General features: G+C 46.3%; 1 protein-coding gene across 1 annotated transcript in view; it reads right to left on the minus strand.

The window, feature by feature from the left end:
* LOC8035835 (gamma-aminobutyric acid receptor subunit beta) overlaps window positions 1–17,878 on the minus strand; it is a 246,812-nt gene that overhangs the window by 14,064 nt on the left and 214,870 nt on the right. The window contains exons 7-8 of the mRNA XM_042289637.1: window positions 10,674–10,811; window positions 7,107–7,564 (exon numbers count right to left, since the gene is read on the minus strand). Of these exons, the coding sequence (XP_042145571.1) occupies window positions 7,107–7,564; window positions 10,674–10,811 (596 nt within the window). The remainder of the gene's footprint in view (window positions 1–7,106; window positions 7,565–10,673; window positions 10,812–17,878) is intronic.

Genomic DNA, 17,878 nt, shown 5'->3' on the forward strand with positions numbered 1-17,878 from the left:
CATGAAAAAAAACTGTTCAGTGAGAGTGTCAAAACCCTACAGTAGAATGTTTTACACTGTTTTGCGAGAAAGCAATCTAGATACTTTGCTGTAGTGTAGCGTATACTTTTTTAATGTTTCCAGTGCTACAGAGCCTTGCAGCAGAATGGAGACCTGTAATATCTGGATTTTGTTATTGCCTACTATGTATACTGCAATTCCCAACTATCACATGTAAAATAAAGTGAGTTTAATCCGGTCAGGTATGTCTAGAATCACTTTACACAATGTTCAAATCGTCAGCATATAAGTTATGACAGATTTCGCAATAGCTTATGGTGGATTGCTTTCAAGCCTTCTCTAGCAGGTGCAATGCAAGGTGTGTAGAAAACAACAATGCCAATGAAGTGCTCTGGCAGGCGTGACTGGTGAATGCAGTGTGAAAGCAGAGTTGATGACAAACAAATGATAATAGAATAAAAACTCTCATTACTTCGTCTAAATTTAATATTGCTTGCGTATTTAGCCTGTGTGCGTTATTCCCAATTATGTTAAACGCAGTACGGAAATATAATTATGTCATTTAACACCTGAGCTATGGTGCAGAGAAGGAAAACTCTTTAGTAGAAGCAACAGATCTGTTTGTTCCTTTGACTAAAAGGTTTTTCTTTTCTGCACCACAGGCTCTAGGTGTTAAATGACATGATTGGTTACCACCAGCTCGCCTGCGCACTCACAATCTTCTTACAAAAATATTGCGGTCCATGTTCACGTGCTATCTGCAAAATATAACATGGCTGGAAGCACGTAATGTAACTTAGGCCACTTAGACCAGAGAGATCTAGTTATCGCTAGGAAAAGACAATCTCCTAAACATTAGTTCAATTTTATTTACACTCTTTAGAGCCCCAATGAACTCAGCGCGTGTTTTTTGTTTTTGTTTGTTTTACTACAGGAAGTCAGACCTTAGCATGACATATTTAACCCGCCCTCGTTTCTGCGTCTAATGAGTAGCCTGTTTACTATGTTCGCTTGTTAAGATTGTAAATTTATTGAATAGCAGCAAACAAAATGCTGTATCTTCCTGCATGTGACTCTCCGATATTCTGCCTGTGCGATATGAACGATTTCACAAAGGTCTGGAAACTGCTCGGTGTAAAGATTCATACTTATTATACATTAAAACGAATCTGCTTAACAAACTGATTTTACTTGTTAATAGCTCCTTATCTTTAGTTCACAATGATAAATATTTCATAAAAAATATTAGGTTTTTTGTGTCCATCATCAAAACATGCTAGCTTTATTTTTGAGAAGAATGCGATGGTCTTCACCAGCAGTTGTATATTTCCGGAAGCCTACTTTGTGCATCGAGGAACCAAATTATGAAGATTGTACTGTAGTATGTAACAAGCGCACCGGCGCGCATAGTTATTTCGATATTGGGAAAACATTGACAACTAATCGCTGTACGCACTAGAGACTGTTAGGCTGTTTATAATGTTTGAAAGCTATGCTTTTACAAGATGTACGCATAATTCATGCAGTACGGCTTGCGAGATAAACTTCATACAGTTTTGCCTACAGGAAAAAAAAAAAAAAAAACAGTGGTTTGGCGCGGTGAAGGAAGCGGGAGTGGTGGTGCAGAAGGCTTGCGTGAGCACTCACAAAGCATATAAATCATAATCGTAACAGGTACTAAGAAGGCAAAGAGAACGAAGCCTTGTCGTGTGGATCTGTAGGAATATTGCCGAGCCTGAAACACAATGACCCGCATCGAACGCGAGACACAAAGGTGCTGAATACAAAGTACTTTCTGATAACTCAATCGTTTCTACCGCCTGGAGAAATACGGGCACCGCGTCAAATGTAATGCACATTGTGCAGTATATTCCACCGATGTCTTACAGCGGCAATCATTGCTTAAGAAGATGTACGTAGGAAACTTGGATCTCCAAGAACTAAGGTTTGGTAGGTAAAAACCCACCAACCTGGCAAACCATAGGTGATATGTTTCAGGCTCTATAATGTTTTATTCTTTTTACATTCTTTCTAAAAATCGGAATGAGCCGTGTTTTTTCGTGTTTATTTTACTAAGGTTTTTAGACCCAATTTGCTTTAGAAACCGGAGTCCCAAGTACATGAAAGTAAAACATAATCTCCGCGCAAAGCTTTCCGAAAGGAAATTGTATTTTCCTTAAGGTTCGGCGTTCCGTGAAAACTGACGAGGAATTTAAGGAGCACCGAAAACTCGGCCAGACCAGGCTTCATTCAATTTTAAATAGATTTCTTTTGCGGCTTACCAGCTTATCTGGAAAAAGGAAGTTCCTCTTTAGTAGTTTACATTTCTGAAGTGATTCTTCGAAGTTGGATTGCAAACACAAAAAGATTACATCCAGTCCTAATCTAAGCATAAGTGAGGACCCCTAAGTCGGCATAGACCACAGGGATTTGAACCGGACACACGAAGACACACAAATGAATGCCCGTACGTGATGTTGGTGCTTTTAGAAAGCTGCAGAAAAAGTGCTCTCAAAACAAACTGAGAAAGAAAAAAAAGAGTCGATGCAAGAATCAGAACGGCACTGCAAAGACGTCCCATGACGTGTCTCCTATAACGTCGTGCAACTCTTTTTTTTTTTTTTATCTTACCATGGTTGATGTGCCTCTACCAAAGCATGTGCTCGACGCTGTCCCGATGTTTCTTTTTTCAAAATAAGTGTTTGCTTATGATTCCAAATGTGGGCATGCTCCAGGAAAACAAAATAAAGCATAAGTGTACCGTGATGTGAAGTGAGTCAGCACTTACAGTTGCTACTTTGTTGCGTGAAACCGCCAAGAGACTGTAATGTAAATTGGCCTGAATCACACGTCTGCGTAGCAGACGTGGTTGGGCTAGTAAAGTGTGAGTGCAATTAGGATATGCTACATTCTACTAAGAGTGTTTACTTAAAACCAACGGTCACTACGTTGAACCACAACAGCAACATATCTTTTTTCAAGACTAATATTTGATCATGATACAAATTCAATAAAAAATTGCAACTTCTAATCACCTCTACAAATTCCTTCAATAAAGACACGACAATATCAATACCCAAAAGCAATCGGCCACGATATTTTATTATAATCTGCCTTAATGCGATCGGAACGCTTAATCCTCAAACTTAATAGTCATTGGAGGACACAGTAGGTCATATAAAGGAAGAAAGGTAAATAACATTACTGAAAAAACTTCAGCTGATTTCTTTATCTTCCAATGACATCAAATAGAAGCTACCTCATCCTAATGACATCAAGGGGTGTCATCTATTCATAACAAAGCTTCCCTTTCACTTCCTTAGATAGTCTGGAACAGTTCACGTCATCAGGATACCTCAAGGCTGTCTCACTTCATATCATTAGGCTTCGAGCATAAAGAGGCAGAGACAGGCGTAGGCAAGAGCGATAAATAAGATAATTTTATACAGAGATAGAAAGAAAGAAACAAGAGAAACGCATCCCGCAGAGCGCAAAGAAAAGAATGAAGAAAGGGTTGAACTTACGACCGTCTTGACTATGGATACTTCAGGACTGGCTAGCAAGGGCTCTGAGCTCGGCTCGTTGGAGGCGGCAGCGCACCTCTGCCTGTGTTGCTCTGCGAGTTTAGCCAGCTGCTGACAGCGGGTTTTCCTCATGGTGATTCTCTTGCCGAGATATCCTACCGTGGCGTATTCCAGAAGCGCGGTAAACACCATTACGAAACAAGTCCCCAGGTAGACGTCGATACTCTTGACGTATGAGATTTTAGGTAGGGCTGCGTTGGTACTGGACATGAGTGTTGTCATCGTAAGCACGGTGGTGACGCCGAGTGCTACGCGAGCTGGACTAGCGTTACGGTGGAGCCAAAAGGAGACCCAGGAAATAACCACGATCAAGCCGGCCGGGATGTAGATCTGGATCAGGTAGTAGCCCATGGAGCGGGCGAACCGTATTTCACAAACCAGGCGAGAGTAGTTTCCTGAAGGAGGACAAGAAGAAAAAAAAAAGGAGAGAGCGCTTAGCCACAGAGTAGCTGGGTTGTAGTTCCAACCGCCGCAGCCTGAGGGTCACATTTGGTGACATGTTGTCGCGAATCGTCACAGGCGATGCATGCAAGGTGCACTGGAGGACCGCGTAACCCTACCCCACTGGTGTTCTACGCCTAATTTACGCACTCAGCGCAAGGCAGCACTCGGCAAACTTGAGCAGGCACACAGGCAGCAGCAATGACGCTGAAGTTTTGTTAACCTGAAACACCGCGGCTGGTTAGTAGTAAGCTTTTTACTAGAGCCGCTTCGGGGCTGGCAATGAGCGTAGCAAGAATCAGGCTGGCGAGTAACGGGAGAGAAGGGAGCTTTTGCATACCACACACCACGCCGGAAAACACAAGAGTGGGTCGAACCAACCAAAGGAAACGGCACAAATTTCAGTTCGAACAAACGCGGTTATGAACTGTAGGGAATGATGAACTCGCGACAGCGCTAGATGAACTCGCGACAGCGCTACATCAACACGGAAGGGGATTGAAGACTATGTATGCTATCTCGACATGAAAGCTTGCCGAATGAAATATGAAGTTGCGCGGAGCTCTGGCCCCTCAGTTTCACTTTATTTTTTTAGACGGAACAGATCGGGTAATTGAGTTTCCTTTCCCGCCGTCGGCGGCATTGGGGTCTGGGACATCCTACCCGGAATCGTGGTTATTTGTAGGGCGGCGCAGTCTCTTTGATCTCCACTCACGTCCAATTGGATCAAGCAATGTCGCCTGTCCGCAAACTCAAGACGCGGAAACTGGAAGTGCCACAGAATTGCGTCTTAGCGAGCAGGCGAAATTGCCCGCCCACGGCAAAGATGCTTGAATTCGTTTAGCGCTGTAATACGCTCGCAGCCTCTGCCTCTGAATTTTTGCCTTTCATGTGTTTGTGATGATGCCCACGGTTCCTACGCTGGTACACTTTACCTTGAACTGCCGACGAGTCCAGTTGGATCCTTGAATTAGGAGGTACAAAGCAAACGGCACATGCAGATTAAGTAGAACAGCCCGGCAAGAAAGTAAATAAAACCAAACTTCAAACCTGGTTGTTGACGTGTTGTCCAGAGGGACCCCAGAAGAAGGTGGCACAGGGAGGAGCACACGTATAAAGCTAAAAACGAGTTACCGGGATAAAAACGGCGAAGTAACAGGGCAATGATACGTCTCCTCCTCGAAGGACAAAATAGATGTGCAGGCAATGAAGTCACAGAAGAGACAGAAAAAGAAACCAAGGTTGACTCTAACATGTGAGACAATAGACTGACAACCATCGAGGCGAGATGTACTTACGACCATATTGACAACCGGCTCTTCTGGACTGACCGGGGCAGGCTCCGAAGCAGGTTCTGTAGCTGGTCTCCCCAAAAGTTCACTCGGTCTAATTTCTTGTGCCGGTTTGGCAGGCTGTTGAATTTCTGCCTTCTTCATGGAGATTCTCTTGCCGAGATATCCCACCGTGGCGTATTCCAGGAGGGCGGCAAACACCATCACGAAACAGGTCCCGAGGTAGATGTCTATGCTCTTCACGTACGAGATTTTAGGTAGCGCTGCGTTGGTGCTGGACATGAGCGTCGTCATCGTGAGCACTGTGAGGACACCCAGCGCCACACGGGCAGGACTAGCATTACGGTGAAGCCAAAAGGACACCCAGGAGGTAACGACGATGAGTCCGGCTGGGATGTACATCTGGATCAGGTAATAGCCCATGGAACGTACGAACCGTATCTCACAAACCAAGCGGGAGTAGTTTCCTACGAGTGGAGGAACACGGAACCAGAGATCAACCACAGGACTCGACCGCAAGCACGAGTGACACTGCCTGAAAAAGAGCGCCGTAAGTGCCGTGCAACAGGCAGAAGACGTCATGCACTATCGTGTCAAGGGTGGTCCAAGTACCTCGATAATGAAGAAAACAACAACAGTGTAAGTAATCTGCAGAATGGGTTTTTACGTCTTTAGTATCTGTCGTGGTGTGTCGGGATTGTGAATAAGAGCGGGCAAATAGCAAGTTATCACGTTTTCACAAGCGAGTTAATTTAACATTTTATCATATGGTGCTATACAGAAGTGCAAACTCCAAAACCAAGATAATAATATGACAGCGGAATACATCTTTGAGCGCGCTGCTCACTGAATCATCGCGGAATATAATCATTAAAAAATAATATTTGTGAGTTTTGAGCCGTACCAACAACGTCCCTTATCAAAACGAAGATGATGGATATTTGTATGACGTTGAATAAAGAACGCTTGAGAACGTACATGGGAGGATGGGTTCGCGGAATATTGGGATGGGAGAAGACACGCATTGAGCTCTTTTCCACTGACACCGCCAACGTGCTAGCACCGAAAGCTCGAATTTGAGTTGGCGAGCACAAAGTCCATACAAGGCTGGTTGGAATCCGCGCAACGATACTTTTGTGCCTTGTGCAAGACAATTGCGCTAGCGGGTGAGAAATCAAACTCTTACAGATTTCCTTCGGCTCAATCGCTCCAGCGGTAGGTGAAAGAACAGAGGGAAGATTCGCATTCGATTCTAGTCTTCACAATCATGATTTCGAGATCACAATTCAATGCTTTTATCCTAAGAGACAGAGGAGTCAACCTAACGGGCGAACCAGTAAAACACGATTCCGTGCTTGACGATGCGGTTGCGCGAACATCAAACATACAAACAGCTTGGCACAATCAAAGCAAGGGTCACTTACGGTTACTGCAGAAAGGCGTCCGCTATCAGAAGTGATTCCATGCCAACGCAAAATGGCAACCAAACAGATCGTAAGTAGTAAGATAGGATTGAATCCACTTACCTTTAGGAGTAAGCAACCAAGGACCAAAAGATATGGCCTCTTAGGAAAGCAGAATAGAGCGAGAGTAGAGAGATGACGTAAATGGCAAGGACATGTCACAGGTCGAGCAACACGACACAAACAAAGCACAGGGTAGGGTTGGGTGGATTGATACTGAGAAACGGAGCGCTGTGGACGTCTTTGCAGGGCATAGTACCAGGTTAAACGTGAGAGCACCACACGGGGACGGAGAGAAAGGGAAAATATAGGAGGCGTGTACTTACGACCGTCTTGACCACCGGGACCTCGGGGCTGGCTAGCAAGGGTTCTGAACCGGGCTCGCCGGTGGAGGCCGCAATGCGCTTTTGTCTGTGTTCTTCGGCCAGCTTTGCCAGCTGTTGACAGCGAGCTTTTCTCATGGCGATTCTCTTGCCAAGATATCCTACCGCGGCGTACTCCAGGAGCGAAGCAAACACCATTACGAAACATGTCCCCAGGTAGATGTCAATACTCTTGACGTATGAAATTTTAGGCAGGGCTGCGTTGGTACTGGACATGAGTGTGGTCATCGTGAGCACGGTGGTGACGCCCAGAGACACGCGAGCCGGCGTGGCATTACGGTGGAGCCAAAAGGACACCCACGAAATAACCACGATCAAACTGGCAGGGATGTAGATCTGGATGAGGTAATAACCCATGGATCGGACGAACCGAATTTCGCACACCAGTCGGGAGTAGTTTCCTACACACAACAAAGGGAGTGGAAGAGGACGGGAAAGGAAAAGGGCGGGAAACCATGTTTTACTGGTCGTGGCATGCAAAGGCTCCCGCCACTTCTCAAGGACGCAAACTACTGGACAGTGATAGTTGTTTGCACGATTGAGCCGAAAGAACCGCGCTTCCAATGAGATGCGCGACGTTCAGGTGCTGAAAGGCACCACCTGAGATGAACAAACATGCTTGGAAGTTCAGCTTCGAAATGTTGAGTTGCCCTAGAAGCGGACAACGATACATGCATTTTTTTGTTGTTGTTGTTTTTTTCTCTAGATGGCGAGTGCTGCCTTTTACTGGTTTTCGTCGGTACATTCAGCGGGTACTACTAATACGCAACTGTAAGTTCGCCCGAAAAACTTCCGTTCGGACATCTTCAACAGCAATACGCATGCACACCTCAAAACAGCGCGGAGCACTAGAGACACCCCGAATAGGTGTTTGCTGCTGAGTTTGCTGAGGGCAATCCATTTTGTAGATATACTTTAAGAGCCAATTATCAAGTGACCACATTACCTGGAGGGAGAGATGCAGTCCTAACTGGGACGCTTGATGGATTAGTAATGACTGATCTGCACCCCTCCTCCTCTTTCAACTTAACTACCATGTTTCAGGCACCAATTCGCTTTTGACCTTTATGCTCTGGCTTCCCCAAAGCCCTTCTACTCATGTGACCTGAAAGTTGCTGTTGACGATACTCTAAGCGTTCGTGAACACAAATGGATTTGTGGACTCTAGAATTTGTTATATTCAGCAGCTCGCACTCGCCCTGCAACTCCAAAGTGCAGAGATGATACCAGCAAACATTAATGGCTATATTTACGCTCCTGGTCTTCAGAAGCATTTTGGTAAATAGATTAAATAGTAAGTGCGCTAGTAAACTTCCATTAGGGTTGAAGTTACTCCAGCTGTACTCCGTCAGTTTGTTTTCATGCGTCAGCAAAGTTGCTAATTAAATGGGCACTCTTGTCCACACAGTTAACTGTACTGCTTCTAAAGCGTTACGCAGACCCATCAACGGCTTCTTGTTATTTCTGAGGTGTATTTTTTTCTTAATATTTTTGGATCGTTACATTTATCCAAAGCTTTGCCACCGTACAGTAAGGCGTCACTATACCTCTAGTTTGTCTAATTTTGGAAAGAAAAGCACGCATCGAAATTATATTACTTTCTTTTGAAGTAGACCTCAAGTCAGCGTAAAACCACCGGAAGCTGGAAAGAGCAAATGGAAGAAAGAACGCCTCAAAGAATTTCAGACAAATAACCGCGCTCAATACTGACAGGTAACGTTTCACTAATAGATGTTAGTTTCTTGACGAAACTGCAGAACTTGCAGTGACTGCACAAACTTTAGAAGCAGAAACTTCTAACTTGGCAAAGTTGACTTTCTAGAGAATTGTTTTCGAAGCTGCTCTGAACCACTTTAGCATGCACCAACAGCCCCAAGCATGACGTCACTCGGTATATCTAGTTCATACCTGGCCTGCACACAAAAACCTGAAGATTTTAAAATCCCGATTTACTATGAAAACAAAAACAACAACAACTTCATATGCTTTTTTAAATTAGAAGGCAATATCAACTTCAAACCCCTTGTAACAAAATAAAATAACATTCTCGTAACTCGTACGATAACACATTAAGTTCACGTACACTAAGAAATGCCTACCAAAAACGTTTAATAAATCATCCCTCTCTATATGAAACAGTCTTCAAAACAAACGCATCAAATCCTTATTTAATGTTGTTCACCTTCTACTTGATGCATGCAGACACACCTAAAGAAACACAAATACACGTTTTGCCAATAATACTTTGACACGGGGGGGGGGGGGGGGGGGGGGGGGGGCTGCTAGACTCGCAGTGACCGAAATAGAAGAGGGAACTTACAAATATACATTTGAGGGCTATAAAAAAGTTATACTTTCACCGCTTCATTGAGAAGACTGCTCACTACACTACAAAAAAGAAGGGGCCGGGGGAAAACAACTTCACATTTGAATAAAAACACAGGGGAAAAAAACAAATAAACCGAGCGACTGCCGATTTCTTCTGACGCTGCTTCATAACATTAGTTAAAAAAAAACTACAGTAGCTGACCTTAAAAAAAAAGTTAGGTCTTTTAGCCCAGTGATCTGTTCTTCAGTGCACTTCTCGGTTAATTTCTGGGTGCTATTGAACGATGGGAATCAATAGAATGCTCCGGACGCAGTACGTCTAGCGCTTCCGAAGCGCTCAGCGACTATAATCACCATCCTACGTGTCGTAGAATGCACCCAATAAATGTCTTTCCTAAAGCGAATCTAGTTTTTTAAGTCTTATTTTTAATCTTACGTTACTAACTCCACGTTGAATCTGAAGGCACTAACGTGACGCCGTAAAATTATTCCGCATTACGGTCCCGAGAGTCGGACAACTTCAAAAGAGCTCTCCAGCGACGTTGAAAATACGCTTTGCTGGTTTCCGACATAAACCTCTTTTGACAGAACTCGATTTAGCAGATACCCCACTCCAGTCCATATCATGTAGAGAGAAACTGTCAGATACCACGTTCCCCGCGCCGTCCTTGTTTCTGTTTCATCAACTATTCCTTCCGCTGACGGGCGAGGTCTTGCGAGTCTGCAATGCAAACACCCTCCTATCCCCCCCAAAGAAGCCAAATAGCCTCAGGCGACAAACGCGAATGAACTAAAATAAAAACATATAAACGAACAAGGGTCGTAAGGAGAAACAGAGTTTCGGCGAGAGAGCGCTCCATTCCTTTTGCTCAGCTCATCAAAGGTGAGCCCTCCCGGCTGCTTAAGTGGGAATCAGCCGAAGACGAGCGGGCGAGCTCGAGATCGATACAGACGGCGCCTTGGAGGTGCAGGGTTTGTGCGAGCGAACCGGACCAGCACCAATCCCTCCCATATTTCCTCAGACTCACACATACAGACACAGAGATGGAAACGCGCACGTCTAATCTAGGGAAGGCACGGAGGGGAGAAAAAGGGGAGTCATCGGGACGTGTGCGTGTGCTAGGGACATTGGCTGCGGCGGCGGCGGCGGCGGCGTGTCGGAGGAGGACTGATTGAACTTGCCTGTCGTGAGGGCAACCTCTTTGGCTTTTTGGACGTGTCCAAGGACCTTGAACTGCGGCAACTCCACTTCTTTGGCGATGCGGACGGATGTGTCTCCGTCCGACCACCGGTACCGGATGTCTTTCATTGTGTAACCAACTGCAAGGCAGAGAAGGGGGTCGTCGATGCGTTAGTATCAGACACGTACACGTTAGTGAAACTAAACGCCATTACTCGTTACCCAATCAAAAGTAACAAACCACGTCACTGGTTACTGCGACTCAAAAGGGACGCGTTACCGCAGCTCGCAGGTAACGCGTAGTTTTGCGCTTACTCGAAATGTGCCGTTTTTCTGAAGCAGCATCCGCTAGCAATATTTGTGGTAATATTTTTTAAACGCGTTCATTCGGAGATAACTTTGGCTATGCCGACGTACAGTCGGGAGCAAAAGTTTGCGGGGCACGGGAGCGCGTGCCGAAATGCATCGCCGCGCCGTCCGACGGCGCAACGCCGCATTAAGGAGACGCGCTTTGCGCATGCGCGCCTTTCGTGTTCGCATTCACGCCTCTTTCGCTCGTTTCTTTCCGACGTGCTCCTGATAACAGGAGTCGGCGCCAGGGGCGCGAGTTAGCGCTTCGCTGGCTGTCATGCTGGGCGTCTGCTTCAGCTGCCGCGCTTTGTCACGGAGCTCGCGTAGGGAAGGTGAGGGGGTTAACCAGGCGCTCCGTCACCCAGCGCGGCTGCTGTGGCGGCTGAAGAGGGCGATAGGCATGACAGCCAGAGAAACGGCAACTTGCGCCCCTGGCGCCGACTCCGGTTATCAGGAGTGAGTCGGAAAAAAACGAGCGAAAGAGACATCACTGCCAGCACGAAGGGCGCGCATGCGCAAAGCGCGGCTTTTTAATGCGGCGGCGCGCCGTTGCACGGCGCGGCGATGCATTTCGGCACGCGCTCCGGTGCCCCGCAAACTTTTGCTCCCGACTGTACCTTGTGCACATCTTTTTTTGGCCCATATCTAGCCGTTTTCTCGTCATGCACATTATACCTGCAAGCTGGGCTGAGAACTTGCTGGGAACTTGCGTTGTATACGTGCCCCTCATCAAAAAGTAACAAAAATACGCTACTTCTTCTCTCTTAAAACGTAGATAAATCGTTACTTCATTACAAAAAACTAGCTAGGTACAATAACGCGTTACGGTAACGAGTTACATGTTCCTAGTTACTTAACACGTTCCTGGGTCCTAGTAACTTGACGTGTTTTTAATCACTACACACCTAACACGTTACCTGTAAGCCGTGACGTACAAGTCTGGTTAGTATGCCTACCGGGCAATGAAGTTAGGTTTGACAGGTGTCGCCATCATATGGGAATTATTCGCAACCCTGCGACCGGGTCCGTGGACGCAATCATTGAACCCGATCTCAAGCTCAAATCTCCGAGCGCTTTTTTAGAGCGCAACTCTTAGGCGCCCGTTTCCGGCTTGAGCGGCGTCGCCGTCGCCGTCGGCGTCGCTGTTGGCGTAACCAAGGTCACCCCAAGGTCACGTGACCCCCCAAGGACACCCCAAGGTCACGTGACCCCCAGGTTACCCCAGGTCACGTGACCCTTGAGGTCACGTGACCCCTCCCAAGGTCACGTAACCCCTCCCAAGGTCACCTCAAGGTCACGTGACCCCCAAGGTGACCCCCACGTGACCCCCCAGGTCACGTGACCCCCAAGGGGTCACGTGGCCCCCTCCCCGAGGTCACGTGACCCCCCCCTCAACCCCCCCCCCCCCCCCGAGGTCACGTGACCCCCCGGAGCATATTAAAGAATGAGGGGAGGAGGAGGAAAAGGAGGATGAGGAGGAGGGGTCTACCCTCCCCACAGTTCCCTTCCCTCCTCCTCCTCAAGAGCTGCGCTCCCATTCGGCGTTACAGGGAGTTTGTAAACGGCTTTCACTTTTTTTTTTCCCGAACTGTGACCCAGTGCCCGTGTCCCATCGCTTGGCGGCTAGGGTTTCCCATTGTTGCCCCTTTTGGCCACCAGCCGCGCGGACTAGCGGTAGACCGAAGCGCCTCCTCTTCACTGCCGGGGTTGTTGGTGCGTTGAAGGCATCCACGGTTTGAGCAAGAGTACACGTGATGTTAAACGTCACTGTTACTCTCACCTGCCACTGGATTCCCGTGAACTTGCCTATTAGGGCAGCTCGGACTCTGACTGGTGATTCCGCCAATAAATGCGGCGCCGTTACCTCAGACTTTTTTCCGCCATCGGGGAGAACATATTGCCATTACTGCCAATAAGCATGTCAGTTGCGGATTAACTGTGTTCATGCCCCCCCCCCCCCATATACACACACACACACTCCGGTAACCTTAAAGTTAAGAGACCCGCATATAGTCTCTCCAGCAGCGAGCTGCATAGTGGTTTCACAGAGTACCGTCTCTGGATAACAAAGTAATTCAACTCTGATTATGGAGGAAAGGGTGCTTTGATCAGACCAGGTTTTTTTGGTTTGCATTGGCTACGCCACGAATTAAGTTCCATAAAAGCTAACCTTCATATGCGCAAAAAAAAAAGCAAAAAAACAGCCATATATTTTTACGTTTAATTATTGCGAAAATACGCCACCATCGGAACAGCCAAGTAACGTGTGCGTTCACCCAAGACGCAAGATTGGGTAACAAGCAGAGCTGACCCATAATTATTTCCCTCAAGAACTTTAGAGATCCTAATATCACTGTCTTCATGGTATTTTGACGTGTGATTTTTTTTTTTGTACGTGCTAGAAATGACATACAAATCCAACACCTGCGAAAGAAGCGAAACAGTGAATAGCCTAGGCAAAGCTATTCGTTCGGCTTGTAGGTGAGAAACGTTTAGAAGATGAAGAATATCGTACACCGGAATCTCGGCATGCATCATGCACACCTGATACGGTCGATCCGTCCTCCTGTACGAACTGCGCATGCGCTTCCACAGAAGACTCCCATATGCGGAGTGCGTACTGGAAGACCCACACTCTCAAGAAAAAAGGGTGTCAAATGGTGTATTCTTTTACACTTTGTCTCATATAATACACCCCAGAATTTCAATTCGACGTACAGTGCCCTACGGTCGAACATTGGGCCCGAAACTTTACGAGGGGCTTGATAGCCGAGTGGTACAGCATTTTAAATAGCTAAAGTACGTATCAAAGACCACATAAAGAAAACACCGAGCTTTTACAGTAGGGCCAAGAAAACCCAAATTATTTTTTTCGTTCTCAGTAAAACGTGCATTAGCTATTTTAATAAGTTGTACCACACGGCTATCAAGCCCCTCGTAAGATTTCAGGCCGTCTGTTCGACTGTAGTGGGCTGTGTGTCGAATTGAAGTTTGGGGGTGTATTATATGGGACAAAGGATGTAACCATACACCCTTTGACACCCTTTTTTTTTTAGAGTGCATCGCACGGCATCGGATGTGCAAACACGGTTCCCTAAAACACTCTATTATGATACAAAAATAATACACAAAGCGTTCTACTAAAAGCTATTATAGTTACAAGCAAGTGTTGAGACATGGACGAAACGGTACAGGTAACAAGGTAAAAGATTGAGAAACTTGCAATCAGACGACTATTGCGAAGGTAATCGTTCAACAAAACGATTAGGTTTCTGCAGTTTCTTTCTCAAGATTCATGGCAGGTGCTGAGAAAAAAAAAATGTCACGTCGGAAATTTTTATAGGACGATCTTTCGGTGGCGCAAGAAGACGGTCGACGTACAAAAAAAAGAACCAAAAATCGAAAATGGTGTACTTCTGGGGGAGGGAAGCCAGTTACGAGAAATGTGAGTTTTTTTTATTTATCTTGAAAAAAAAAAAAAACAACGCCCATAAGATATTTTGCAGTCTCTCCTCGCTCTCTTGCGTCACCTTTTTTGCAATAAATAGCAACGATTTGACGCAGTGCTTGCGTACCAAAGTACAAGTTTCACCCAAATAAGATCAAATCTCAGAGTCTTAAAAACCCGAAACCGTGGATAAAAGAAAAACAAAGGAGGGGGGGCGATACATATTGGTTTAATTTTACGAAAGTAACATTGTATTCATACGAAAAGAAAAAGAAATAGCAGTTCATAAGTCATAAGTAGTGCGGTTCATTTACGTCACCTGAAACCGTTTCAACTATCAGATGTGCAGCACATCTCATTGTTTTTTTGTTTTTGTTTTTTCTCAAACTTACTTAGTCGTCTATAGTCCGTTTCCTACTAGAGAGCTTTAGTAAATTGTGTTTTCAGGCCACGCTATTTGTAGCGGGAGCTCGCTCTGCCACTTTGATGCGTGCTGCGAAGCGCGCGCCCTAGCGGGCATTTAAAAACGATCTACTAAAACTCCCTATTAAGTGCGAGCGCAGCTGACGTGCACTTCACGCAAATAGATTGCTTGGCATGCTCTCTTGGCCAAGCAGAAGCTAAAAAGTATCCCCTAGCAAAAGGTAGCGAGGCACATATTTAATAAAAGCATAAGGGTTATATGTAGTAACTCTTCGTGGTTGAAAATTGGGTGCACGTGATGTTTCCATTATGATCATGCAAAAAGATGTAAGAAACGAATGTGCCGCTTGAACTCTGTTTTGCTCGGACGGAGTGTGACCGCTCAAACGGCAGATTCCCGGCCCTCGCTGCCTGGCGTACGGATTTATGTCGATCGTTCCGCTAGTCGTGCTTTTCTACCATGATTTTGGATGACCGTCATTGTAGCATCACGTTCACCATATTTTCAGTCACCGAGAGTTGCTCCGACGCACTTAATAATTTTGTTTCTCGCGACCACCTCCAGGGTATTATTTTCGGGTTCTGGTTGGCCACATTAGAATTAGTGAAGACGCCCTCGAACACCCCCAGCCCGCTTTCGTTCAATGGCGTCTCCTCATTTGACCCTTATACTTCCCAATGATTGGCCAAGCTTCCTCTATTTACGGTTCTGACTATTCATAGGGAGCCTAGATTGTAGAGAGGGTCCAACTCAAGCCCCGGGGAGCGTTTGCCCTTTAATGGCAGACGGCTCCATTGGAGATTGGTCGCAAGTGTTCATGCGTTGCGTTATTCCGTGGCCAGGAAGAAAGCAGGCGAAGAAGCACAGACGCTCGCAGAGGACCGACGCGTTCGTCACCTGTAGGTTGTATTGCGAACGCTGCGCATAAACCACGTGACCGCAATCGAGCAGTTGGAAATTCTCTGCAATACAGAGTAATTGTTCGCTGCCACCTAGCGGTTGTCGCCGCCTACTCGTCGGGAAGCAATTGCGACAAATTGCGCGGCCCTAGTGTGCCCGTCATAATTACGACTGGATTTAAGATTCTTAGAAATTCCGCGAGCTTTCCCGTGGCGCAAAACTTGAGCGAACGTAATCTGAGTGCAGCGGCCAAAAATAACCTACCGATGACATGTTTTCCCCTAGGGACGCCTTGGTCGGAGGTAGAGTTATTTCCGCTTTTTTCCTATTGGCTGAAGGATATTAAGAAGAAAAAAAAAAAAAAAAAAAAAAGACTCGGGGAGTATCAAACCGGGCAGGGAAAATTTAAATAAGCGTCCTGATTTGTTCTTTGGAGTTATTGTCGGTTAGTTCTGTATTTTCATTGAATAGGAAACAATAGGATACTCGAGAAAGGCAATGATTCTTAAGTAAAATATCGCCATCCTCGTTTGATGTTATCGAGCGACACCGGCAAAGCACCATCAAGCTCTGCTTCCACAATCACGTACGCGCCATCATGACGAGATTTCGTATTCGTAAAGGCCCGTTTCACGTTCTGCGTTCGTGCGAATGTCCCCTACCGCTCACGAACCACCATTGGTAGTTATCGCACCACGGCTAGGGTCGCCAACGGCGTTCTTTAAACAAAAGCAGTCAAAAACGTTTATACTATAAAAGAATGAATAATAGAAGCAAATAACCAGTTATACAGCGAAATATTGCAACATTCACGACCACTGTAGGCGTTCGAAAATACGATGGTTGCGTTTCCCCGGGCTTTGCAAGGCGCTCAGATCACGTACAATCCTCACCGACTCATACAGACCGAGGGCAATACACAGGGGGCGCCACTGTTGCCTGCCTGCCCGCGTCTGGTGGCAAAAAGTGTAACACTGAGGTAGCCTGTCAATGCTACCCAGCGATTCGCCACGGTGTTTTAAGTGTGTTCCATCGAGCGTTGCGTAGCTTAAGAGAGTTGAGTCAGAAAAGTATACTAATGCTTACATACCAGGCATGTAAAACAAATATGCATTTTGAAAATTACTGGTTTTTGTGCCGTTATTCAGCCTGGATAAATTCCAATGGCCCCGAAAAATGTAAACTCTTGCCTACAGCAACGTTTTGCTCGAAGACTTACTATAGAGAAGTAACCTGGATCTCGCACGAGAGCAACCAATTAAACTTTCCGCAGAACTTTCTAATGTTGCGCAAGTTCTTCGCCGGGTCGAGTTACCTGCCAAATCAAGCTGGACTGTCTTCTCCACGAGGGTCAACAGCACTTTCGGACTTAAACGAGACTGACAGCGCCGTCCGGTTAAAAGCGCGACGCTGTCCAAGTAGGTACTGCCATTCCAGCAGCGCTCTCCAAACGAAACGGACCACTCGCTGTTTGCAGTCTCCGGCAATCAGTCAACTAATTCGTGAGACTCGAACGAGTTTCCTTCGTTAGGGCCGAGTCGTGGGAGGGCGAGAGTGGGCGGTGTTTTCATCCTCCTGTACTGTAGCACGCACTAAGGGGCCGCAGGTTTGCCGCGGTGCATTGATTTAGATGTCATTAAGTTTGATGGCAGGTTTCTGCCGTCCGTGTAACGAATATATAGAGCCTAGACTTAAAAGAAAAAGCAATAGCAAGCAATGGAAAGCGCTGGCAACTTAATGGCAGTCACCTCCCGCGCAGATTGCTCGCCATTGCGCATGCGCTGCATTTTCGCGTGGCGAGGAGAACAGCGGTCGGAGAGGTGGAGCCGTTTGCGGAGGAGCAACACTTCCGTCGCATCCCCGCAGCTCATTTCGCAAGCGAGGCCCGGAAGCCACATCAACTTGGTCGAGCAATTGGAAGCACTTTGAAATTCCCAAAATATTATTTGTTTCGAGGCATTCCATCACATGCTTAAATATTATATTGTATTATAGGTTCAGTGTCAATTTCAGTGCTACGTTATGGAGCAGTTCTTTGGCGGCCGCCAGGATAACACTCCCACAAGATAGACACAGTTCGCGCG

Source organism: Ixodes scapularis, unplaced genomic scaffold (assembly GCF_016920785.2).
Source record: "Ixodes scapularis isolate PalLabHiFi unplaced genomic scaffold, ASM1692078v2 PGA_scaffold13__105_contigs__length_92229423, whole genome shotgun sequence".
Classification (NCBI taxonomy): Eukaryota; Metazoa; Arthropoda; class Arachnida; order Ixodida; family Ixodidae; genus Ixodes; species Ixodes scapularis.